General features: G+C 48.5%; 1 protein-coding gene across 3 annotated transcripts in view; it reads left to right on the top strand.

The window, feature by feature from the left end:
• TOM1 (target of myb1 membrane trafficking protein) overlaps positions 1-25821 on the top strand; it is an 837238-nt gene that overhangs the window by 93508 nt on the left and 717909 nt on the right. For all 3 annotated transcript variants that reach the window (XM_069653062.1, XM_069653063.1, XM_069653061.1), the window contains exon 2: positions 20666-20750. In XM_069653062.1, the coding sequence (XP_069509163.1) occupies positions 20666-20750 (85 nt within the window). The remainder of the gene's footprint in view (positions 1-20665; positions 20751-25821) is intronic.

Genomic DNA, 25821 nt, shown 5'->3' with positions numbered 1-25821 from the left:
GTTTTGGAAATTCCCTCAGATGCCGCGTCGTCTAGAAGTGACCCAATGCCGCTTCCCAGGATTTCTCACTGGCGCAAGCCCAGGTCGAAGGATTCAGCTGGTCCAAGGCGCCAACTGACACCTCCTCCTCCTCCTCCTCCTCCTCCTCTGGAGTGGACTCCGACTGGGGATCCCGCAAAACACATGCAAAGACACTGGCACAGATACGGCGACCAACAAAGCCGATTTCGTACCAGCTGACAGGGAGCCGGTCGTTGCGGATGAGCTGCAAAGCGCCTCTCCACCGGTTGAGGTTGGCTCATTTCAAGCTATGATGTCCAGGGCCTCTGAGCTTTTTCAACAGGTGCCAGAGGAGACAAAAAAGAAAGGATTCCTTTACCAACGACGTGAATCCAGAAGGAAGACAATCATGTCGGTTCCCTTGCTAGACGATATCTGGGCTGAGGGCTTTGCCCCAATGAAGATTCTGAGCACCGTTCCATCCAAGTGGGATAGGTTCGAGAAGAAATGCAGAGTTCCAGACTCTGCTTCCAAATGCCTCTGGTCCCAGCCCCCCCCCCCCCCCCTCTCCCACCCCTCCCAAACTCTGGTCTCAGCCGCAGCTAGAACACGCTTGGCTAACCAGTCGTTCTCATCCATGGTGCCCCCGGACCAGGAGGGTAAGGAGCTGGACGCGATGTGGGATAGGGGGGAGGGGGTGGAGGATCATCTATACTGTTGCCAGCACCATTGAGGCTGCTAATGCCCTGGCCATTTTGGTATAAATCTGGCTCCATTTTGGACTTCTTACCTGATTACAAGAAGGTAGAAGCTCTGGTGCTGTTCCAGGAAGGAGAGGTGGCCTCGGACTACACCATTACACTGGCAGTGGACATCGCGGGCACCTGGTTCTGTCAAATGGGCAACGGAGTGTCTCTTCGTCAGCAGGGATGACTTAAAGCCACCAACTTCAGACCGGACGTTGAGTCCAAATTGTTAGACATGTCATTCGACAGAGAGAACCTCTTTGGCAACACCGCCGAGTCTCTGCAAATGATCAAGACAGACACAGAGACGGTGCGTTTGCTGGGTAACCTACAGTAACGTCGGCTGTCCTTTTAGTTCCTCGTGAGGAAAGCCCTGCAGGTCCTTCAAGGGATATACTACCCCTTATCGACAGTGTTCCCGCCCCATCACAATGCAAGATTCTTACAGAGGTAGCTCAAAGGCATTCGGCAGCGGAGGACGCGTTGGCCCGCCCATAGGGCAGAGCCCCGACTCCGAAACAGGCCTGAACTGGTTGTGGACTCGGGCCCTCACTTGTGCACCACTGTGAAACGCCGGCTGGCGAGATTTGTCAGCGCGTGGAGGAACATCATCACCACCAACAGAGGAGTGCTGGACTCCAACAGGGGCACTCCAACGCCGGTGTCCTTATTCCCCTGGTGGCTCCACAAGAACATGTGGCGCAGCTGCTGCAGGAGGTCCACGCTATTTTAAAGAAGGGGGCGATAGAGCCCGTCCCCCAGTGCCTCTGGCGCTCCCTGTGTACTCCAGATACTTTATGGTCCAAAAGAAGTCAGGAGGGTGGAGGCCGATCCTGGACCTGAGACGCCTCAACAAGTACTTGAATTCCCAGAAATTCAGGAAACTCGTCCAACTAGAGGACGGCGACGTCCTGGCATCGCTGGATATGGAGGACATCTACTTCCACATCCCCATCCACCGAAAGCACTGCAAGTTCCTGTGGTTCGTAGTTCAGGGCGACACTATCCATTCAAGGCTCTCCCCTTTGGCCTGAAATCACCCCCATGGATCTTTACAAAATGCTTGGCTCAGGTGGTGGCGCATTTTCGTCTTGAGCGCATCCACGTCTACCCTTATCAAGACGATTTGGCTTGTCCAATCCCATGCCCATGCACTGGCAGGCCAACACACGGCGAGGACCATGCGTCTGCTGACGGATCTGTGGATTCTCCATACTATTTCCAAAGCCCTGCTTGGAGCCATCGCACAACCCTCCGTTTCTGGGAGCCTGACTCAACACAATAACTTGTCTGGCGTCTCAATCAATAGTGATCGCCATCCTAGCGATGGTGCAACGCCTGTCGTCGGCGCGGTTGGCTTCTGTGCGAGCCATCAAGTCTCTGCTGGGCATGATGTCCTCCTGCATCAACCTAGTCCTGCTTTTGCAGAGTAAAGATGAGGCCTCTCAAGTCATTTCTGGATGCGAGGTGGCTGCAAGCTTTATTCCAAGTCCCTCCTTACCAGGAGACAGTCACCATGGATGCTTCTCTGGAAGGTTAGGGAGCACACACTAGACAGTTGCACGCCAGAGGCCTCTAGCTGCCAGAAGAAAAGACCCTTCACATCAACGTCCTGGATCTTTGGGTTGTCTTCTGGGTCCTCAAGCCGCTCCTACAGTCGCTGAGGGGCAAGGTGGTGCGATCTTCACAGACAACACCACCACCATGTTCTACATCCAGAAGCAGGGCTGGACATGCTCTCTCCAGGGAGACCCAGGATCTGTGGTGCTGAGCCCTTCGTCGGGACATTTCTTGGTCCTTTTCACCTGGCGGGCACCAAGAACATGATCGCAGACTCGCTCAGCAGAGAGCTGGGTTCTTGCCATGAGTGGGATCTTTGCCAGGACCAAGTGGATCGTCAATTCCACAAATGCAGTCTGCCCCAGATCGATGTCTTTATGAAGGCAACAATTTAAGTGTCGGGGGCTGGGGGGAGCAGGGAGGGGTGAGATTTTGTTCCCGTGGGCGGGACCTGTCCTATGCATTTTTTTTTATTATTTTTTTTTCTCCATTTCCCACTCCTACCATGAGTGATCTACCCATTCAGTGTCGCTGCCGGATGACTCGTCGCTTCAGTGCGGCTGCGACGAATTTGGTATCCAGACCTGCTACGTCTGTCAGCAGCTCTGTCCATCAGGCTGCCGTTACTTGCCGATCTACTCGCCAGAGAGGGGAGGGGCGATTGTACACCACTACCCAGCTTTGGTAAACCTCAGGGCCTAGCTTTCGCTGCCCTAGAATTTAGACCTCAATCTTTACCAGCATAATGCACGGACATCCTGGCCAAGGCCAGAGCCTCTTCAACGTTGACATGTTATGCCCATAAGTGGATTTCTCTGTGTGGTGCCGGGCTCAGAAGATTACTCCTCTGTGCATGTCACAACCCTGCAGCTCCTACCATACCTGCTTTCCTTGGCCAAGGCTAGACTGGCTCATGTCTCATCGCCTGGCTGCCATATCCCGCTAGACCAGGACACTGGGTACGCTTTCGCTGTGGTCGCAGAGGCTTGTCTAGGAGTTTCTCAAGGGCCTCTTCAGGACTTTTCCGCCAGTAAAGTCTCCTGCCCTAGCTTGGTGACTCAATGTGGTCTTGACTAAACTCATGGGGGCGCCTTTTGAGCCGATGCATCAAGCCCCGCTCAAGTTTCTCTCGTGGAAGGCGACGTTCCTCGTGGCGATCACCTCAGCCAGGCGGGTTGTCACCTCGGCCATGTGGGTTGGGAAGATCCAGGCCCTGTCTTGCAAGCAGCAGTACTTATCCTTCCACGCTTCAAGGGTGGTACTGCGTACACCTCCCACGTTTTAATGCAAAAGGTGCTGTCGGAGTTCCACCTCAACAAACCTTTGGTGTTGCTGGTCTTCTTCTCGAATCCGTCATTGCCAGCGTTGAGGGCCTTGTATTAGCTGGATGTTGCTTGTGCCTTGATGTAAGGGTTTTCGGAAGACTTCTCAGTTGTTTGTCAATTTCTGACCTGTGAATCACGGAAAGGCCTTGTCGAAGGCTTCCATCTCCAGGTGGGTCTCCAGCTGCATCATGCACTGTCGTTGTCTGGCTAACAAACCGCTTCCTGGCCGGCCGAGAGCCCATTCCACCAGAGCCATTGCAGCAACAACAGTTCTCTCTGGTGTGCCCCTACTCGAAAACTGCAGGGCTGCTACATTGAGGTCCACGCACACCTTCACAAGGTTTTACTGCATCGACAGGGATTCTAGGGCGGAACCCCGGGTTAGCCAAGCAGTGCTATGCAACCTGTTCACTTGAGATGAGTCTGTTCCAGGGGTAAGTCTTCTTTTGAGCCTTGCCACCTTCCATGGTTGTGTATTTGTATTGCTGTGTAATCTTTATTCATGAGCATGTGAATCCATGCCAGACCCCATGCTGGGGAAGGTTTAAGTTACTTACCTGTAAATCTTGTTCTCCGCATGGGTTCATATGCAAACCTTCCATGTGCACCATTTAAAAAATGAATCTTATCCAAGTGGTTGACTTTGGTCAATTTTGGGACATTAATACCAAACCTTTAGATTTTGGGATACTGTTTACCATGCTGCCTTTAATGATGGCACCTGGGTTCTTCACTTAGCCGAACTCTGTTAAAGGACTGGGCATTTCTGACTTATAGGTTCAGGGAGTGCAGTGGGCAGAAGGGCAGGGAGTACTATAAGCAGGTGCTTGTATTGACAGAAATAGCCTCACGTTACCAGTAGTGGCAGTGATTTCCCCTCACAATCCCAGACAGGTGGTTCAACCTTTCGCTCCTTCTCCGATGTGCACAAAACACATAAAGAACATGCACCCCAGCCACCTGCAAGTATATCTGATAAATAGTGGCTGCCCTGGATTGCGAGCCACGGTCTAGTCGTTTCACTTTCCTCCTGCTTGATGTAATATTATGCGCCGGACGGCTAGCAGACCTCGTGTCTCAACGCTCGGTCGCTTAGCATTTGCTTCCATGCTCAGCGCTTTTTTCCAGTCTCCGGTCTTGATCCTTTCGCCTTGTCCCTGGTTCCCTGCTCCTATTCCTTCCTTCCTTCCCTTCTCCTTCGAGGCTCTGCTTCACTCTTGCCTTGTTACTTCCTGGTTCCTGCTATTCTTGCCAAGCCCTGTCTTTGTTATTGCCTTACTTCCTTCTTGGATGCCTTCCTTGCCGGCATTCATTGTGCTTGCCTTACTCAGCTTACTCTGCTTGGTTTGCTGTATTCCACGCGGCACACTGAAGATCTACAGCAGTGTTCGTCACGTTCTCATCAGACTGCCTACATGTCATCTGCAGGGGTTTTCCCCATATGTGGTCACCAATTTCAGCAACTGAATAAGAAGTAGCCGATTTTGTGCTGCAATCCTAAAGCCTCCAGGTCCAGCCAGGCCGAGCAAAGGGCCCATCGGCATAAAAAAACCCCGGCGAGTAGAGACCCTGATGCACAGAAAGGAGACGCAACAAAGAGAGACGTTACACCAGGCCGAATAGTCCGCCCCCCCACCCCCCCTCACCTGACACTTGTCAGAAAGGGAGGAGACGGATCCACCACCTGCGCACAAACAGTCTACAAAAGGATCAGAATCTGTCGAGCACCGAAGGAAGGAAGAGAGGGTGTCTGTATGCCCTATGAAACCCGTACGCCTCAGAACATAGCCCCACGTTTCCCATAACCATACAAGGGAAAGAGTTAAAGTTCCTTGTCGACTAATGTGCAACGATCAACGCAATGTCAGAATTCGAGTACTGCAAACACACAGAATCCCTAAGACTGAAGAAAGCCTGTGTCGACATCTATGCTTATGGAGTGAAACAGCCACACCCATGCCTAGGAGCCTTGATGACCACCTGTTGGCACAAGGACAAACCGGGCTGCATACTCATTCATGTCCTTGACACTGTGGCCTCCTGTGGATGCATACTAAGCTTTAAATTGGCAAAACAGATGGGGCTCATTCACATATTCTACCAAGTGATGGCAGACAAACGCCTCTCGCCCAACATCTGGCCTGCCCCCCCTCCGTGTGTCCCCTAGTAGTGCCAGTACTAAAAAGGGCCAGAAAGACACATTAGGTTATGTGTGGACATGCGCGTACCAAGCCAAGCAATACTGAGGGAGCATCACCAATCACCATGCATCACAGATATGATGCACTTGCTAAACGGAGCCAACATTTTTCTTGCTTGAATCTAAACAAGTGGTACCATTAAGTGGAGGGTCACATAACATCCTGACCTTCACTAAACACCTGGGACTTTTTCGTTATAAACGACTGAACTTCGGAATATCTTCGGCCACAGAGATATTCCAAGAGGAAATCCGCAAAGTGATCTGTCGCATGCCACACTGTATCAACTACAGTGACGATGTCTTCATCCAGTCACAAGAAGCCCACAACGCAACACTCATGAAAGTATGCTCCGCCCCCCGTAACGCAAATCCGACATGCAACAAAGAAAGATGAGCGTTTTTACAAAAAAAAAGTTTCTTTGGGCACATCTGTTCAGAGAAAGGCATTCAACTAGACCCTGACAAAATCTGGGCATTAATGGAAGCCGCCTGCCCGACGGGTACCGCACAAGTGAGATCCTTCCTAGGATTAGCAAGTTACTGCACACGCTACTTTCCTGGCTTCGCCTCCACCAGGGCCCCACTATGAACCTTAACCAAGAAAGACCACCATTTTGAATGGAAGGCTACCCAACAAAAGGCATTTGACAAAATCCCAAAAGGCATCGCCATGGCCATCTCCATGTGGTGCTTCGACACCAAACTACACAGAGAAGTGACGGTAGATGCGAGCCCCGTAGGGCTAGCCGCCATCCTAGCCCAACATTCATGCAGTGAACATGCGAATAGGAAGATTGTATAGTACGCCAGCAAAAGCCTTACAGAGGCAGAACAGCTATACTCACAGGCCGAAAAGGAAGCACTAGCGGTAGTCTGGGCCTGTGAACACTTCTACCTGCTGCTTTTATCTTTTTTTTTTTTTTTTTTTTTTTTTTTTTTTATTTAAAAATGTCTTTATTGGCACACTTGGCAGCACAAAACACAGCTCACAACATAGTATGACAATCAAGTACATATAACAGCAAAGATTTCATCAGGAGGGTCAAACTGTATATATTGTCTCGCACCAGAGAGGAGAGTATAGATGCATAGATGGAATGAGCACCTACAATTCGAGCAGTGGGGGGGGTGTATTGCTGGGGCGGCAGTTTGCATCAGGTGGGGAGATCAAGGTGAAGCCAGATCCGATGCTGTGCGCCAGAGATGCAGGTTTAGAGGATGCCAGATGTCACGTGGCCGGGACTCGGGCAGTTGCATGTGAGCCCATTGATCTTCCATATCATTTGGGTGGGGGCGCGTTCAGGGGGAGGGCAAAATGCGCACTTGTCCAGCGTAGCAGAATACAGCGCTTGGCAAGCAGAAGGCATATACATACAATCTACATATATTTCCCAGTGGTTGGTCATGGATATGGAACAAGCAGGGTAATGGTAGTGGAGTGACAACCTTGCCAGTTATTTCGGAGAGTTTGCTGCATACTTCCCTCCAAAAGGTCCTGATTTTTCGGCAGTCCCATATCATATGAAATTATTTAGCATGCATAGAGTTACACCGCAGGCACGCTCCAGACCCTGCATTAGAGAACATATGCAATATGTTAGGAGTGTAGTGGTATCGATGCAACACTTTAAGCTGTACCAATTGAAATCGAGAGTTGTACGATAGCTTGCATGTCTGTGAGCACATATCAGCCCAAAGGCCATTTGAGATCTCTACTTGGAGATCTGCGGCCCATTTTTCATGTGCATTGAGGTGCTTCGCACTTGTGTGTGTTTGGATTAGGGGATATAGAGCCGATACACGACTGCGACTATCACCTGAAGACAGAACAAGCCCAGCAGGGCATAATTGTCGGGCTTAATCGGGAAATGCCACCGCTTTTTACAGGCCCTACGCAGTCCGGCATACTTTAGCCACTGGGAGGACGTTGTGCTTGTGGGCCCGGAGATATCAGTAATGTGAATGAAGTTGTTCTCAATATATAGCGACCCCAGAGTGTGAAACCCTCGCTGCGACCAGGCGGCACGCGTGCTGGTGTCCACCTGCGGTAGAGCTGGGACACAGTTCCAAAGGGGATAGTCCTCATGGTACGGACGTGAGCAACCGTCCCCTTCCATACCTTCCGTCAGGCCAGTGCCGTGATGCTTGCAGGATTGAATCTGCAATCAGTAAGTGCAGTGGGAAAAATCAATGACCTCCAGTCTCTTATCACCTGCAGAGTGTTTGTTTTTCTAGCAGTGTATCGGGGCTAGAAAGTCATTACTGAACCGTTGGGCCTGCAAATTGTGCCTGTGCGGCTAACAAGTCGTAAATTGGGGGCAGCAAAACCTCCCCTATCATGTGGTATTGTCAGTGTATCCTATTTTAGGCATACCACGCTCGAGTGCCAAACAAACCTGTTGACCATGCCGTCCAGGTCCTGAATGAATGTTCGCCCCACCCAAAGTGGTGCATTAAGGAAGAGATACAGGAGTTTAGGGCGAACGGTCATCTGAAGAAGAGCCACTTTGCCAGCAATCGTGATAGGCAGGTGAGCCCAGTTTGAGAGCTTAGTATGTAGGTGGGTCATATATATAGTCTAATTACTATCATATAGCCTGAAGGGCTGTCTTGCAACCATCACACCTAAATAAACTGTACATTCCAGGGCCCATTTAAAGCCACGTAGGTCGCCAGGGCAGCCAGTGATATCAGTGAGGGGGGAACAGTTCACATTTACTACAGTTCACCTGGTGTACCAGCAACTTTCTAAAGTGTAGAACATCCAGCATAATGGGCTCCAGGTGTACTCGAGGGTTGCGAATATAAATCAGTGCATCATGGGCATAGAGGGAAATTTGTGGTTCTCCGACTATCCTGAGTCCCCGGTGTCTCTGGCGAGTGCCTCTGTCTATCTCAAGCTGTGGGGAGAGCATACCGTTCGTGTTGACCTTCGGCATCGCATAGAGGAGATGCAAAGCATCCAAGAAACCTCAGCCAAAATCCAAATCGGACGCCTTTTGAATATCAAGCGTGGCGGCTACCGTTTGAACCCCGGGGCCAATTTTGAGCTAGAATATTAAAGAAATGGCGCAAGTCCAGTGTTGTGGATCGACCCAGGATTAACCCCGATTAGTCTGGGTGAATAAGGAACTGCATGATTGGCAGCAACCCAGTCGCCAGAATCTTTGCAAAAATGTGCACGTCCGTGTTAATTAACGATAAGGGGCGATATGAGACATTGATCAGCGGGTTTCTTAGGTTTTTACAGTACCGTAATGATCACCTCCTGCATAATGGGCGGAAGTGACTGGGGCTCGAGGGCCTCCTGCCAGACCCAGAGGAGGTGCGGAGCAATGGTGTCTTCATAGCGCTTATAAAACTCTTCTGTAAGGCCATCAGTGCCAGGGGCCTTTCCCGACGGCAGATGATGTATTGCTTGAGTTATGTCAATTATTGTAATTGGAAGGTCCAACAGGGCACTTGTGTCCTGTGATCTTTGACTGAGAGGGAGGGTGTCAAGAAACTTGTCAATCTCCGCCATAGTGCATGTGTCTTTGTTCATGTAAAGGGTTTTGTAAAAGGTAAAAAAAGACTTTAATGGCTGCAGGGGGTGGACTAGGTTGCCCGAGGCATCCATCATAAGTGGAATGCATCTATCGCCGCCTTTTTGACGAGCCTTGCAGGCAAGTAATCTACCAGGCCTATCTCACTCCCTGTATTTCTTAGCATACATTGGGGCTTCAAAGAATTTACTTTGAGCTAGGCGTGGGCCCTAAACGTGTCGATGGCTTCTTAAATCTGTGCCAATGAAGCCGTGGGGGGGGGGTCGCTAGCAAGCCTGCACTCTAAGTTCTGCAATACGTCCTCGCATTGGGCCACACCACGTCAAATAACTTTGAGGACGCTGCATTCTGTTGACATCGTAATCCCACTAACGTACACCTTGAAGACTTCCCAGAACACACCGGGTGAGGGCACTGAGCGTCATTTTGTTTGAAGTACAAGTGCACATGTTCATTGATAGTAGATGCAAAAACTGTATCCAGCAGTGCCTGTGGTTTGAAGCCCCAGTTATTACGGGGTCTAAAATAGGTTGGCAGTGTTAAGGCTATGCTGATCGGGGCAGCATGCAGGCGTCACTAACCCCTCCAACTAGTGTATTGGACACCAGCAACAGGTCCCTACGAGAGAATGAGTAGTGGACTGAGTAAAAAGAATAAGAGCATTCCCTTGCATGCAATGATGCAATGCCCTTCAAGCATCCACCAACCCCAGGGAGTGCATACAGTCTATGATGGTGGAAGTGGCACACATAAGGGTTCTCCTGGTGAGGGTGGATCTGTCGAGTTCCAAATCCAGAATAGTATTAAAACCACCATCCCACAGCGTGGGGATCAGCAGGTATTACGCTAATTCACCCTGGATGTCCGAATAGAATTGAGGGCCATCCACATTAGGGCCATAGACATTCAGCAGCAGAATTTCCCTTCCCGCTAGCACCCGTATACCAAGGCATATCTGCCCAATAGGTCTACATTTGAATGTTTGCACTTGAATGGGAGGGACTTATGTACCAGGGTCATGACATCCCAGGACAGTGAGGAATATGTTGTGTAGAGCTGATTTCCACCCCAGTTATTAGCGAACCCTTCGCAGGTCTCTTGTAGAAATAAAATCTGGGCTTTGTGTCTTTCCAAATAAAGCTGCATCTTACGTCGCTTTGTCGGATTCCTTCAGCCTGGCATATTCCAACTAAAACCAGTTATTTTCCCCCATTCAGGTATGTAATAACCTGCATTTGACTCCCTGGTACATATGTCCAAAAGTTCCATTACCCTCCCGATTACGACCAGGCCCATCCACAGCCTATCAGTGAGTGTAGTGTGCGCCAAATGTTTTTTTTTTTTTTTGGAACTTAAATATTCCCCGCCCCTCCATCTCCCACATCCCCCTTAAAACCGGGGTGATGATACCCTCCAAGAAACGCCCCAAACTGGTAACACAACTTTACATGGGGTGTGGGGGGGGGCTAGTGCGCAAGACTATCCGAGCCAGCACGGGACTTACTACGGAAAAAAAAACAAGGGTAGATGTTCACGTACTCCTTATACTGTTGCCCCAACAAGGAGCAAAGCGTCTACTTCCAGTTGCAGATTTCGTGACCAACACAGACCAACACAACCCCCTGGTGAGCAACATAGCAGCAGTGATGGGTGTACAACTTTTCACAGCAAACAATCCAAAGGTGCTTTGCTTTGGTGCAACAGAAAAGAGGTCTCTCGGTGAGAGACGGCAATCTGGGCACGGGCGTCAAAAGTCAATACAGTGGTAGAGATTCAGCCAGAAACTTCATGGCTTCGTTGGGTATTGTAAAAGAAAGTCTTGTTCAATTCCACCCGCAGTTTAGCAGGGTAAAGCATTGCGTATTTCAAGTTATTGTCACATAATGGTTTCTTAACCACCAGGAAGGATTTCCTCTCCTGCGCACGGCCACAGAAAAGTCAGGATACATGTGTACTGGATCCCAGCATCAGATCTCCCTGTTCGCAAGCCGCTTGGAGGATCGCATTGAGTAGAGAATGCCTGCTATGCTGGGCCGTGGATGTGCCAGAGGTCTGGGGACCAGAGAGCTATGTGCCCGTTCTACAACAAATTGCAGAGACGGCTTCAGGTTACCCAGGAGCCAGAGCAGGCCGTCTCTAGCCATTGTTCCAGGGATGTTTGGCTGCCGCTGTCTGGGACCCCGATGATGTGGATATTGTTACGTCCGGACCTTGATTCCAGATTGTCGTTGTTGTTCTCCACCTGGATAACTCGCCAGGAGAGTGTAAGTTCATTACGCATGGCAGACACGTCATCCTACACGGTACCCACTCGTGCCTCCACTTCCAACAATCTCTGATCAGACCTATCCATATGAGTTTTCATAGAATCTTTGGTGCTGGTCATTTCGTCAAGTTTGGTGTGCACTTTAGCGAATCCCTCCTGCATGCACACCAACATACATTGAGAGTCAGATACCTCCAGTGGCGCTGCCTCTGGTTCCATGTCTGTAGATGCCCCACTGGAGGTCGATGGCCTAGGAGTGGATTAGGTATAATGATTCATGATATGATATGGCATTTGTAACGCGCCTATACACAAGTGTTTCAAGGCGTGACGAGGCAGGGAGGGGGGGGGGGGGAACAAAGGGAAGACGGACAACGAACCTAATAGGCCAGGTGTCATTCATATCGCGCACGTGCAGGGGTTGGGGGAAGGGAGAAAGTGCATGGGGAAGGGGGGGGAGTGCAGTACAAGGTAAGAAGAATAAAATAAAATAAATAAAGAGGGCCAGCTGGTGGCAAGTGCAAGGTAAGTGCAGACAAGTGCTGGGAAGGGGGGCTGTAGGGATACAGAGACAGTCCCGCAGTGCAGGGGTTGCCAGGGAGGCAGTGCAAGTGGAGAGTGGCTGGGCCCAGGACCGGGGTCGGTGAGAGTGGCCCAGTTGCAGATTCAGTGCAGTTTCAGCAAAGAATTAGCAGGGGAGAGGGAGAGAGAAAGCAGAAGCAAAGAGGAAGGTTTTGAGGTGCTTCCAGAACCGGAGATGGTTCTCCTCAGGTTTCAGGGAGGCAGGAAGGCTGTTCCAGAGGGAGGCCCCTGCCGCGGAGAGAGATCTACCCCCAGCTCGTAGCTTCGAGAAACGGCTGACCCTGAGGGAGTTGGAGACAGATGAGCGAAGGGCTCGGGAAGGAAGATATTTAGGAAGAGAGAGTTGAAGGTATTTAGGCCCCAGGCCCCAGAAGACCTTGTGGACAATGCAGCAGAGGGTTTTGAACTTTATCCTCGCAGCCACTGGGAGCCAGTGTAGAGATTTCAGTCCTGGAGAGATATGGTCCCTGGGCTTGAGGCCAAGGACAAGTCTCGCAGTTCTGTTCTGGATGAGTTGCAGAGGGCGGAGAGTGGAGGCAGGCAGATTAAGATCGAGGCTGTTACAGTAGTCCAGCTTTGAGAGAACCAGGGCTCGGGAGACAGTGAGCTTCTGGGGGAAGGAGAGGAAGGGAAGAATACCTCTGAGGAGGTGCAGTTGGTAGTGTGACTTCTTAGAGACGTCAGATATGAGGAGAGAAGGAGAGTGTGGAGTCCAAGATAACCCTGAGGTTTTTTGCCTTGCAGGTAGGAGCAGGAAGAGGACCAAGAGAGGCCGGCCAAAGAGCTGCAGGGAAGGAGGGGGTGGGTGTGCCGATGAGTAGAATCTCAGTCTTACTGGCATTAAGGCAGAGGTCATTGGCGGCACACCATTCCTAGATAGCAGACAGACAATCGGAGATGAGGGAAGGAGAGGAGGAGGCCGAGGGTAGCCTGAAAATGAGCTGGGTATCGTCCGCATAGCACTGAAAGTTGGGGCAGAGAGCGGCGATGCGGTGGGCAAGGAGTGCCAGATACTGGTTGAACAGCCAGGGGGAAAGACTAGATCCCTGGGGGACACCACAGGTGGAGAAAAAGATGTCAGAGAGGAAGGACCCCAGTTGGACCTGGGATGGTCGATCGGAGAGGAAAGAGGTCAGCCACGCGAGAGCCTGACCAGTGATACCCAGGTTATCACGGAGACGGTTGAGCAGGATGGCATGGTTGACAGTGTCAAAGGCAGAAGAGAGATCGAGCAAGATGAGAACACACGGAGTGTTGGAGTCGAGATTCAAGAGCAGGTCCTCACGGATGTTCAGGAGAGCAGTTTCCGTGCTTCTGGCGGCTCTGAAGCCAGATTGATGGTCATGAAGACTTCCAACAGATTCAGCATGGAGGTTAAGCTGGGAGATGGCCAGTTTCTCCAGGAGCTTGCCCAGGAAGGGAGTGATGGAGATTGGGCGATAGTTAGCCGGGCAGGAGGGTTCAGAAGAGGGTTTCTTAAGAAGAGGGTGCACAAGGGAGTGCTTAAGGGGGATGGGAAGACTCCAGAGGCGAAGGAGTGGTTGCAAAAGTCAGCCAGGGCCGGAGCCAGGGAGTCGATGTGGTCCTTCATAGTTTTGGAGGAACAGGGGTGAACCTGTTTAGACGAGACTTTCATAGATCGGACTTGTCTAGAAACCTCTTTAGCAGAAAAAAGGGGAAAGGCAGAGGAGGAGGGGTGGCTGCAGAAGGGCCAGAGGAAGAGCCAGGAAGAGAGGGAGGGAGGTGATAGGAGGAGAGTGAGGACAGGATCTCCTGAGTTTTAGAGATGAAGTGAGAGGCCAGTGCAGTGCAGAGGGCCTGGGAGGGGACAGGAGAGGTAGAGACAGCAGCAGGGTTGGCAAGCTCCTTGCAGATTTTAAAGAGTTCGGCCGAGTTGTTAGATGCCGCAGAGATGCGGGCTTGGATAAGGGCTCTCTTCTTGGTGAGAACGGAGAGACTGCATTGCCTTTGGAGCAGGCGGCAGGCCAGTCTGTCAGAGGATGAACATGAGGCACGCCATTTCCTCTCTGCCACCATAGCATTGTTTTTTTTTTTTTTTTTGCTCCACATTTCGTCATACCGTGTAGGGGCAGGGAGGACGATTCGGTTGGTGACAGGTATACAGGATCGGTGGACCACAGTATGCCAGAAGTCTCAAGTCGATGACCACTCTCTGGGCACAGGGGCGCAAATATGGAGAGTAGACAAGCTTCTTCCTGGACTCTAGGATAGATGAGCGCAAGCGGGCAGGTCCCCAAGATTGCCCACCTGAGCGATCAAGTGAGATGAGTTTAGAGAAGAACCAGCACCATGTATATGAGGAATTTACCCGTGATCATGGGCAGTGGACCCATTTAAACAGACTGCAGGTCAGCTATTACAAGGATGGTGGGTGGGGTTCGCTCAGCGGAGACGGCATCAACTGGGAAAATAGGCAGGGCCAGTCTCTCAAACCCCGCCAGCCGGACTCTGCATAGGATGGAGGGCACCGGTGTGGCCCGGACCGCAGGATGCATCACGGAGAGACTGCAATGATAGATGTACAGAAGGACCCCCCCAATCCACTGCACACACCATGGCTTGAGGGGTATTGAATGCTTTGACTCAGTGGGACACCGCAGCATAGTGTTGCCCGGCTGCCCTTGGGGGGTGGGGGAGGTGGGAGGGATTAGGGTTTGAGGGGGGTGGGAGACCTCAAAGTGGCCTACACAAGGACAAGGCGGTGGCACCACAAGGATCTGTGGTGCCGGATCTGCAGCAGTCACAGCAGGTAGATGGCAGAAAAACATGACAGGATCGCATGTGGACCAAGCAGCCCAGCAGCACATGGACTCACCTCGATGTTCTTCTAGTGGGGGATGCAGGGCAGTCGAGCAGGGATGGCAAGAAGGACCCACATCGCTAGCACTGTTGTCTTCCCCAGGCGCCGGGGTCATAAAGTGAGGTGTATCGTGGTCCGGGGGCAGGCTCCACCTCAAGGACAGCAGGCGCTGTTCTCCCCCACTCCAGAGGAGCGGCACCACAGCGGGTGTGAGGCTGGACTTGGCCGACAGTGGAGAAGGGGGGGGACACGGACGAAGTGTGCAGTACAGCAATGTGGGGCGAGGGGTGGGCTGAGGTGCACCACCCAACGATCTGGCCAATGCCGCCAATCTGCTTCGGTGCCACAGTAGTAAGCCGGACCGTCAGTGCATCCAAGGGGGGGCGGCAACGAAGGACCATATGTAAGCTGGATGGTCCCCCGCTATCATGGAAGGCGTCTGCCACGTTTGCGCCACTTGTCCCTCACCAGCATTCAAGGCTGACAGCCCTATCAAAGCTCTGCAGCTGTCCCCAGAGGTCAGAGCTGGACCAGAATGTAGACGGGGAGGTCAGGGGCCGATCGGCCACACTGGAGAGTTTCAAGGATGATGGAAGGAGACCGATTGCGTCTCGGACTGCCATGGGTGCGGGAGCTCTAACGGAGAGCAGCCATCCTCTAGTTCTGCGCTACCCCAACCCCCCCCACTTCCAACTGTTCTTATTTGATAAACCGTTCACCATCATCAGACCACCAAGCCCTTGTCACCAACTGGCCAGATGCCCCCCGGATCGCACTATGGGGACTCTGTCTACAAGAATACCGTATTCGACATCATACACAAGCACGGTATCAAACGCTCTTAAACCATGCCACATATGCCTCCGCCTACAACCACCATCATTCCCGGAACACCTACACATGACACCACTCCCAAATGGCGTGTGGGAAGAGATTGCAATCGACTTCTTTGGTCCACTAAGGTCGGGAGAATACATACTGGTAGCACTCAACAAACATTCTAGGTACCCAGAGATCGAGATACTGCCAGCAGCCGCCACAACCGTGATCCCTGTATTGGACCGTATGTTCTCCACCTACGGTCTCCCGAAGGTGGTAAAAATCTGACAAGGGGCCTCCTTTTACCAGCAGTGACTTTAGAACTTCGCCAGATACATGGGATTTCACCACAGGACGATTGCCCCACTGTGGCCCCAAGCTAACCGGACAGTAGAACGATTTCTGGCCAATGTCAAGAGAGCCATCAGGTAGCCAACATCACCCATATGCCTATAGAACAAGCCCTATGCCACCCCTAGAGGACTACCGAAACACACCGCAAGACTCCCCAGTAACACACCTGGCAGAACTGATGCTCGGCCGCCCCATACACCCCAGAGTGCCCTACGAGGCTCAGCCCACAGGAGTTGACCCACAGGAACAGGAGACACGGAGAAAGGACAACCGGGCAAAACACAAGATGAAAGGATATGCTGAGCACAAGAGGCCAATCTGAAAGAACATTTGATTGTGTTGCAGACACAACCCCACAAGGATACACCATCGTTTGAGCCTCGGCATCTGACCTTCACCAGCATGAGCGGGTCCATGATCGCCGCAGAGAGAGAGTGAGAGAGCCGACAAACTAGTAACCAGGAATAGTTTTTTTTTTTTTTTTTTTTAAGAACAAACACACAGCAACCGGACCCAAATGGAGCAATGATGAAACCCGCACCAGACAGGAATCGGGATACACTGGGGACGAAGATGAATTGGAGGCAGGGGGACAGACTGATGAACTGACTCATCCCCAATCCGAAAGCAGACCCTGCCAGACCATTTGGGGACCAAGACGATGGACCGATGAGATGGGTAGGACAAAGTTATTTTGGGGGCGATGTAGTGTCGTCTGTGCTCACCAATTAAGGTGACATGACCAGGAGGGTCAGGTGAGCAAAGTTTTAAGTAACCGCGTGCGGCGCTGCAATAAAGCAGTTCCGTTTAGACACTTGTCTGTGAGGCCGTGTCTTTTCCCAAGCGTGCATAATCCCGCACGCCACAGGTAATCAGAACCTGACAGTTGGATGGATAATTTTTTTGTTTTTGATGCAGAAATATTCTGGCCCTTTGCTCCAGATTTCTTGGTTACTGTGCATTGGATTTTGAAGTTCACTCTTTTCGATTGGCAGCCATTAAAGGGTTTTTAGGCCGTGTGAGATTGCTCATTTCTTTTAAGCTGCAGAATCCTGCAGGTTGAAGTTAATTTCGAAGTGCCAACAGTAAACATCTATATAACTCTTGGAACTCCAGGAGAGGACGCTCTTTCTGCCATAGTTGTCGATCTGCCAATGGAAGAAAACCATATGGCTGCAAGTGTGCCATCTGAGAGTCACCTATTATAATTTCTGTCTTGCTCTGGTCAGGCAGAGGCAGCTCTTGCTCTTTCAGTGTTGGGCTTTTTACAGTATCCTGTGGCCTTCTGGAGTGTGTGCTGATTAGAATCTGAGTCTCTGTTACACGTAGACGTATGTGTGTATTTTGAAAGTAGTTTTTATTTTCCCAGATTGTTTGCCACATTTGTTTGTTTCCTTCCCATCGACCTCTGCCAAGTTCTTTTTGAATAATGTAATATTCTTGGTTTCGATCTTTGTTGGTTTTGGGGGCCATGCTTGCTTTGGCCCTTTTTGTTATTTGTACATATCTGGTCTCTCCTTTGCCACCAAAGCGTTTGTGTATCATTAATAAATCTATTGACAACATGTCTTGGAAGGATGACCAACCAATAAAATACAAAAATAACTTTATAACGCTAATCTTAGTGTGAGTTGCTTCTTTTGAATCCAAACATGTATTATTTCTCATTTTATGTTGTTTATATTTCTCTTTGTATGTTCTCATTTTAATTTGTCTGCCATGTTTTTTGAGTCCACGCCTCGAATGATAAATTCAGTTAGTCACACTTTGAAAAGGGTAAAAGTTGGTTGATGAGCGCATAATCTGTTGGGCCGAAGGGTGGCAGAAAGAGTACATTGTTTGCAGATAAAGTGAATTGTAGAGCATCTATTTGAGGCATGCTTGTCTGTCTCGCACAGACCTAGATGGGTTGGGAAGTGCACCTCCTCTCTCTCCCTCCATCTTTTGGTTTAATTGTGAAGAGGCCCGAGATTGGAGAAGGGTCATGCTTTGGAGTGTGTCATCTCTGCTATAACTCTGATCAATCCAGTGATGTATCCCCCCCCCCCTTCGTCTTCTCTAGTTATGTAACACCTGGCACATTTGTGGGCCCGTTTTAATTGATAATGTTGTTTCTTGTATGTGGGATTATGGTACCACAGCATGTGCCCGTCTGAGGACTTTTGTATTTGCCCCATCAGTCCACCTCAATTCAACCTGATTTTAGATACAATGTAAAACTGATGGTTCTTCCACCTATTCCATTTTGGGTGAAGTATGAAACCTCTATAAATGCAGTTAAAATCATGTTGCGATTATGAGTCTTTAAAAGATTTAAAACGACCACCATACACCACACAGACTACATAAAGAGAATGTTTGTTTAACTATTTTGTTTATCTGTTATCTATGATTTCCATGAAATCTAGACTTCAAAAATGGAAATATGTTCTGTTGCTGTCACTAGGTTTATGAACATACTCCATAAAATGGTCTGCCAGCTTAATTCTTGAGTCTGTCTTGACCCTCATTTCAGTGGAAGGCCAGAGGGCGGGAGGCAAAAAGGGGATATATCCTCTTGGCGTACTACTGATGCCTTTGGGGGACACCTTTTGTTTAGAAGAGGGCATCAGCCACTCTTTGGGTTGCTTAAACACTGGCTTGTGGGGTCTGATTCCAAAATATTTTTTGGAGATCAGGATGTTGAGGCCCTCTTCCTCTAGCTGCAGGAAGAGGGCCCAGGGATGTCCCACAAAGGTGTGACCCTTCTCATGGGTTCTGCAGATTCACACCCTATTGAAATTCTTAGTATGGCATCAGCTGTTCTTAAAGCAGCGCGTCTGGAAATCTCTGTGTGGCTGCAGATGGAAGAATGCTTTTGTCTGTGATGGCTTATGTGCACTCCACATTACATGATGTCTCTCTCCACATCATACCAAGATTCAGGCTAACTAAGACTGGGGGAGGTAGCTTCCAGGTCCAAGTAGTCAGTTATGGAACTCACTGCCTCACCCTTTACGTGAGGAGCAGCCCTTTCTGAAATTCAGACACAACTACATCAACCTGCTGAAGTCTGCCACTGACTAGCCCACTAGCTATTACCTTACTCCTGAGCACTCCCAGTGTAGATACGTTATAGACCCGCCTATTTGTTGCCCATGTGTACATTTTCATTTTTCCCTCTCTGCTGGGGACTCAACGCCCTGCTAGTGCCTGTATATATGCTGTGCCCCTTGCAAATCTGTATATATTTTGCCTGCACGTAATCTGTTATTGACTGCCTGTTCCCCTGTATATACTTTGTTCTGCATGTAATCTGTAACCTTGTAATTTAAGCTTTGCCAATCCTGTACTGCTGCGCCCGGCTACCTTCGGGTTTGGTGCGAATTATAAGTGAATAAAACGAACATTACATGATGTCTCTCTGGGTAATCGTGCCCTCCCAGAATCTAAATGGCCTACCACCTCGATTTAAAAAGTCCCTCACGACAGAGCTATCATTAAAGTTCATAGGGATGATGCAATTCTTGTTAACATACCCTGGGGAGTTAACTCTTTTTGCACCAACAGTAGTCTGACTTTCTCTTGTTCCATGCACTGTTAGACTAATTCCAGTGGACGAACATACCAACGCACAAACCTCATGGTACTGCACTACTGTTAAAAGATGAAAGCCCAAATGGCGGCTAACCGAACTTTGTATAGCGCTCCGCTCCTCTCGAGCGAGGTCCACGCTTTAAACAATAAAATAAAATGCAGGGGGAGGGAAATTACTTTGTGGCCTCAGATAAAACATATGTGAACAATAGTAGAAAATTGGGATTTCAACACTTGTGGAGTGGGTACAAATATGTCTGCCTTCAGTTCTGCTTCATGGCTATTAATACTCTGTCCATATAACCACACACATCAATGCCAGTTCAGTTCTACAATGGACTTCAGCAAACCCTGCTTTTTTCTAATAGGTGCCAACAGCTGGTTCTGCTAATACACTTCTTTTCTGACCTGGATTTCTGCTGCTATTCCCTGGCACCGCTCTGTCAATTAACATTGATATTTGCCTGCAGCACTCTGCTATGCAAAAGCATACAAATGTGCAGCGGGTAGCGGCCCCGTGGGGGTGTAGTCACTGGTCTCCAAACACTAGACTGGGTAGGTTCTGTGAAACGGCTGGTTGTGTTGGTTTTGATATCCATGTCTCTCACTTCCAAGTTTTTCCTCTTCCCTGGATACAAAATCAGAGGTGAGGTGAGTTGAGTTGGTGATGATGGCCAGAATAGTTTAGTATTGGCTGTTGAGATCTTTGTGTGATCTGTTGGTTGCTGGTTTGAATCCTGGCACAGCCAAATCATCCTTTCATCCTTCTTGTTCAATGTGAAGTTGTTCAGTAAAAGCAATGTATTAGAGACATATTATTTATATTGCAGAATTGTCCTAACCCTCCTTTTTTTTTTTTTTTTTTTAGAGAAGGCCACGGAGGGTGCTTTGCAGGCTGAGGACTGGGCCCTTAACATGGAGATCTGTGACATCATCAACGAGACAGAGGAGGGGTAGGAAAAGGAGTGCAACATGCATTTCCCTTGAGTATGGCTAGTATGTTTGAGTTAAGAAGGCATGCAAAGTCTGAGGATGGTACTGTGAAGAGTCAGGAATGAAATTCGGACACAAGTTAGCCTTGCTTTTGGTTAAATAATTTTATTGAAAATAAAAGGGGTTTGGGAAAATGCCGCTCTGACCATGCTCTAAGAGGAATTTCCCTTCCAAAACCATAACTAAGGATCTGTCTGTCAAGATGTCAAAATCAAAACTGTCCTTCTGTCCAAACGTTCTTTTCTGACCTTCACACTATAAACTGAACTAAAAAGGGAAAGGTCTTTAAGCTTTGAAGCTTTATGCAAACGTGTTCATAAAGAAGAATACATAGTTCCAACCCGGACTTTAAGTGGGGTAAGAAATCGAGGGCGGGAGCCCTTGTTTGGGGGCGTGACTTGTGGGGTGGGAGTGACCTAAAAAAGTATGCAAACCGTAAGGTATGCACACAAATGTATATAAATGTTATATATTTGTGTGCGTTGCTTACTATGGTGGTTGATAGGTTATTTGATAGGTTATTTATAATGCGCTTAATACCAAGAGGTTTCTAAGCGCGGACCCGGCGAACAAACCTGTGTTGCTCTGTGTCTTGCTTCCAAGGCGCACACGTTGCCCCTGAGCTATCCCCCCCCCCCCGAGGTTTGTATACTTTTCAAGCCACCTTTTTATAAACATAGAAATATGTTACATAGTTCTATGTTTAGAAACGATGGCTTGCATAGTACACAAACCATTGTAAGGCACGCACATAAATATATAAATGTTTACATTTATAGATTTGTTTGCGTGCCTTACTATGGTTTGTGTACTTCAAGATGGCTTTACACAAACCATAGTAAGGTACGCACACAAATATATAACATTTATATATATTTGGGTGCATACCTTACGATTTGCATGCTTTTCAAGCCATCTTTTTAAAACATTTTTATGTTTATAAAAGATGGCTTGAAAAGTACACCATTCAATCCATCTTTTATAAAGCTTACCCGACGGACAAACCATGAGGCGTCTTTGTCTGTCAGCAAAGCTTTTTTATAAAAGATGGCTTGAATGGTGTACTTTTCAAGCCATCTTTTATAAATCTTGAAATATGTCGAGGAATCCCCAGGTTCAGTGAGGGTTAAAGACGCCTCAGCGACCTGGGGAAACAAAGGGACTGTAACGTCTTCTGGTGGCCCTTCGGACAAAGGGTCACCAGAGGAAGTTACAGTGACTGACAGAAGTGCCAGCCAGCTACAGCCTGAAATAATGGCGGGCACATCGCCCGTTGCGGCTACGGCTGGAGCAGGATAATGTGTCCCACCGATGTTGTGGTGGGACCGGGGGGCCATGATGTTATGCAATGTTATGGAGTTCTTGTTCCAGAGGGCTTCCCTTCCTCTGGATTTCACTTCAACAAAGTGATCCATACAACAGTTCACGGTCACACACAAAGCTCCTTAGCTTTTTAATTCTATTTCTTTCAGAATTCCTGGTTTCCTTATTTGCTAGGGATTATACTTTTCCTTATCCATTCATCCGTTCTGATATGACTTTTCTTAGAACTTCTTGTTCCCACACACTTGCAATCACTGGTATACTCTCCAGCTAAGGCTTCTTGTAGTTATATACTTCAGATAGCCTGGTATACTCTCTGACTTCTTACATTCACACACTTGTAATTGCCTGAAATACTCTCCTGCCATGACTTCTTAAGTTTACACAGGGTCTTTACCCATTTGCACAGTTGTATATTTACTTGGTTGAATAATATAGCCTCTCTTTTTTTTGTGAAACACTTTTTATTTCATTTTGTATAACAACAACTAACATATCAGAGGTCACACCAAAGTCTTCCACGTGAATGCTTATGCATAGGTATCCCTGGCCCAAGGCCTCCCTCCCCTTATACCACATCCCTTTCCAAGTCTTTCCCCTGCACAGAAACTATCTCTTACATCCTCACACCTATTTTTCCCAGATATTTTACATGTTTTTGTGGGCATCCCCTATGTTTATATACCACTAGGTCCCACCGTTTGATGATGTCCAACCCCGTTCTCCAGACTGATTGTTGGGGTGTCAGGGCTCATCCACTTTTCTGCAGTCTCTCATTTTGCCATTATAAACTCAATATTTAGAAAGATTTTATCTAATCCATCTACATTCTCCTCCCCCCAAATCCCCAATAGTGCCCCCTTGGGTTCCAATGGAAACGCCCTCTCCCAGGTCCCTTCCACTTCTCGTCTTACCCTCTCCCAGTACCGCTGCAGCGTCGGGCACTGCCACACCATGTGAAGAAAGGTCCCCTCCTGTGATTTACATTTGGGACACGTCATCCTCCCCCCTCCCCATTCTTTTTTAGTTGTTGCATAGGGTCTATCACTCCAGGGAAGTATTTCAAATGCATCCGCCTCAGGCTCGCTGCAATTTCTACCTCCCTGCAGTATTGTAGCCCCCACCCCCATTCATCCTCCCCAAGATCTCCCAAGTCCTGTGCCCATCTCTCCTTCAGCTTGTCCCACAGTGTCGTGGAATTGAGGTTTAATGCCTTGTGAAGGGTTGAGACCTGTTTTCCATTCTCTCTCCACCCAACATGTCCTGCTCTATAGGGGAAGCTTGTGGGATCTCCATTTCTCAGTTCACACAGGGTGCCAAGGCATGTAGTAGCTGCAGGTGTTTATAATGATCATGACTAGGCAGACCCCCCCCCCCAGAAGTAGATTAAAACAGGGGGGGGCGACCTACCAACAATTTTCAATAATTGCAACCATGCAAACTTATTTACCTTTTGTATCACTGAGACAAGAACCTCTTTGTCTCACTAATAACCGAAGCATAACATTCACAAGCCCACTCCAACTGAGTAGTGTATAAACAGCTTTTATTATTTGGCTGCTGATCTTATTTTGATTTTTAGTTGGCAAAACTGTGCTTGGAAGAAACACATATTCAGAGTCCCATGGGGTGTGTAGTATCACACTCCTAAGTGGAAACCTCGAAAAAAGGTCTACCAATGCCAGGCCGGTCAAAAGCGTTAGCAGAGGCGCAAGCGCGAATGAAACAAGCAGTATTTATGTGTTGCCTTGGAGATCCCAAGGCGTCGCATGTAAACACGTACGCCCTGGGTCCCACCTCCGTGCGAGCACGGGAGGCGGGATAGTCGCCATGACAACGCTGTGCATTGTTACAGTGAAACTTAGCATTTGTTAAACGAATACCAGCCAATATGAAAATGTTACTGAGAACAGAACGGATGCGTTTTCAAAAGGCAGTATACGAGTGCTGCAATGGAGATCCAAAGGCGTTGCGTGGGCACACGTACGCCTTGGGTCCCACCTCCGTGCGAAGCAAAGGAGGCAGGAATATCGCCATGACAACGCTGTGCACTGCTGAAGGGAAACTAAGCAATTGTTAAACGGATACCAAACAATATAGAAATGTTATTGAGAACAGAACGGCTGTGGTGCGGCATCGTATTAACTCGTGATGACTGTAGTATTGGAAAAACCCAATGATTATGCTAATAATGAATGATGTTAAAACGAATGCTAGGTAATTGAAGTGGGTAACATGAAGATGTCGGGGTATGGGTATGTTAAGTACCCAAATGTCTAATAAACGGATAGTGGAAGATGGTATATCCATAAGAGGAATCTTAATTGAAGGAAAGATGTAAAGATAGGTAAAAGTAAGTGCTCAACATCTACAATAGGAATACTTGTGATGAAAATGTCTAGGAAACACACGCAATGATCTGGTCAAAAGATGGAGACCATGGGTACAGTCATGTTATCATCAAAAATTATAGGGACGGTAGAACTGGATACAGAGAAGACAAACTGAGATGTCTGTACATCCTCAGTTGCAAAAAAGATGTATGATGTTCATAAGTAACACATATAGTTTATTTCTTCATTCAACCCCTTGTGTGTCGGAGAACTCAGTCGATCTATCTAAAATGTTTCTTGTTGGTCGAGTCTTTTTTGGAGATTCTCATACTTGTTGTATTTGCGGACCACTTCTAAGATTACAAATCTGATCTGTGCCAGATTGTGGTGTTTTTCTTGCCAATGTCTGGCCACCGCCGAAGTTGCTGTATGATTCCTTATGCATGAACGATTTTCATTCCATCAGATTTTAGCAGTACGTTGTGTCTAGCCAACATAGAACAGCCCACAGGGGCATTTTATTCCGTAAACAATATTCTGTGTATCACAAGTGGCAAAGTCTTTCAACTTAATCTTGGCTCCGAGTGTGGGTGGTCGATGGTTGACCCCTTGATAATGTAGTTGCATTTGCTGCAATTTAAGCACGGAAATGTGCCTGCCCGATCTGTTAACTTTTTTTTCCGCAATGGTTTTTTGTAGACCAGCTTATCTTTCGAATTCTGGCTCCGTTGATACGCAAAAGTGGGGAGTTCTTTAAAAAGATGTTCTATTCTCTGATCGGAAGATATGGTGTTCCATTTGTCTTAATTATAGATTTAATCCGACTGGTTTGCCTAGAATATTTTGATAATAAGACCAATGGGGGCATTTGTTCTGTTTTTGTTTTAGGTTTCAATAGTTCTTCTCTGTTTTGTGTAGCTGTGCGGGCAACTGCTGTGTTTATCTCGTCTTGGGAATAACCTCTTTCCAGAAATGTATTCCCCCATCTCTTTCAGTGCTTCTTGGTAATCTGTAGGGTCGCTGACTATTCTTTTCACCCTTAGCATTTGGCTGTAGGGGAGATTCTTATTAAGACTTGGTTGATGGAAACTTAATCTTTGTAGAAGATTATTGCGATCCATACTTTTGCAATAGATCGTGGTGCGGTATTCCCAGTCAGTGACTTATTTCCACATCCAGAAAATGTATGATTTTGTTCGAGTATTCATCTGTGAACTGTATCCGAGAGTCTATACTGTTGAGGTAGTCAAGAAAAGTTTGGGATCTCCATGGCAACGCATAGATACTGCTTGTTTCATTCGCGCTTGCGCCTCTGCAAACGCGTTTGACCGGGACGGAGCATTTAGTTGCTGAGTAATCGTAGCATTTATCTCAT

The sequence above is a fragment of the Ambystoma mexicanum genome, chromosome 3q (genome assembly GCF_040938575.1).
Source record: "Ambystoma mexicanum isolate Mex_15411 chromosome 3q, UKY_AmexF1_1, whole genome shotgun sequence".
Lineage (NCBI taxonomy): Eukaryota > Metazoa > Chordata > Amphibia > Caudata > Ambystomatidae > Ambystoma > Ambystoma mexicanum.
This window is presented reverse-complemented; position numbering and strand designations above follow the sequence as displayed.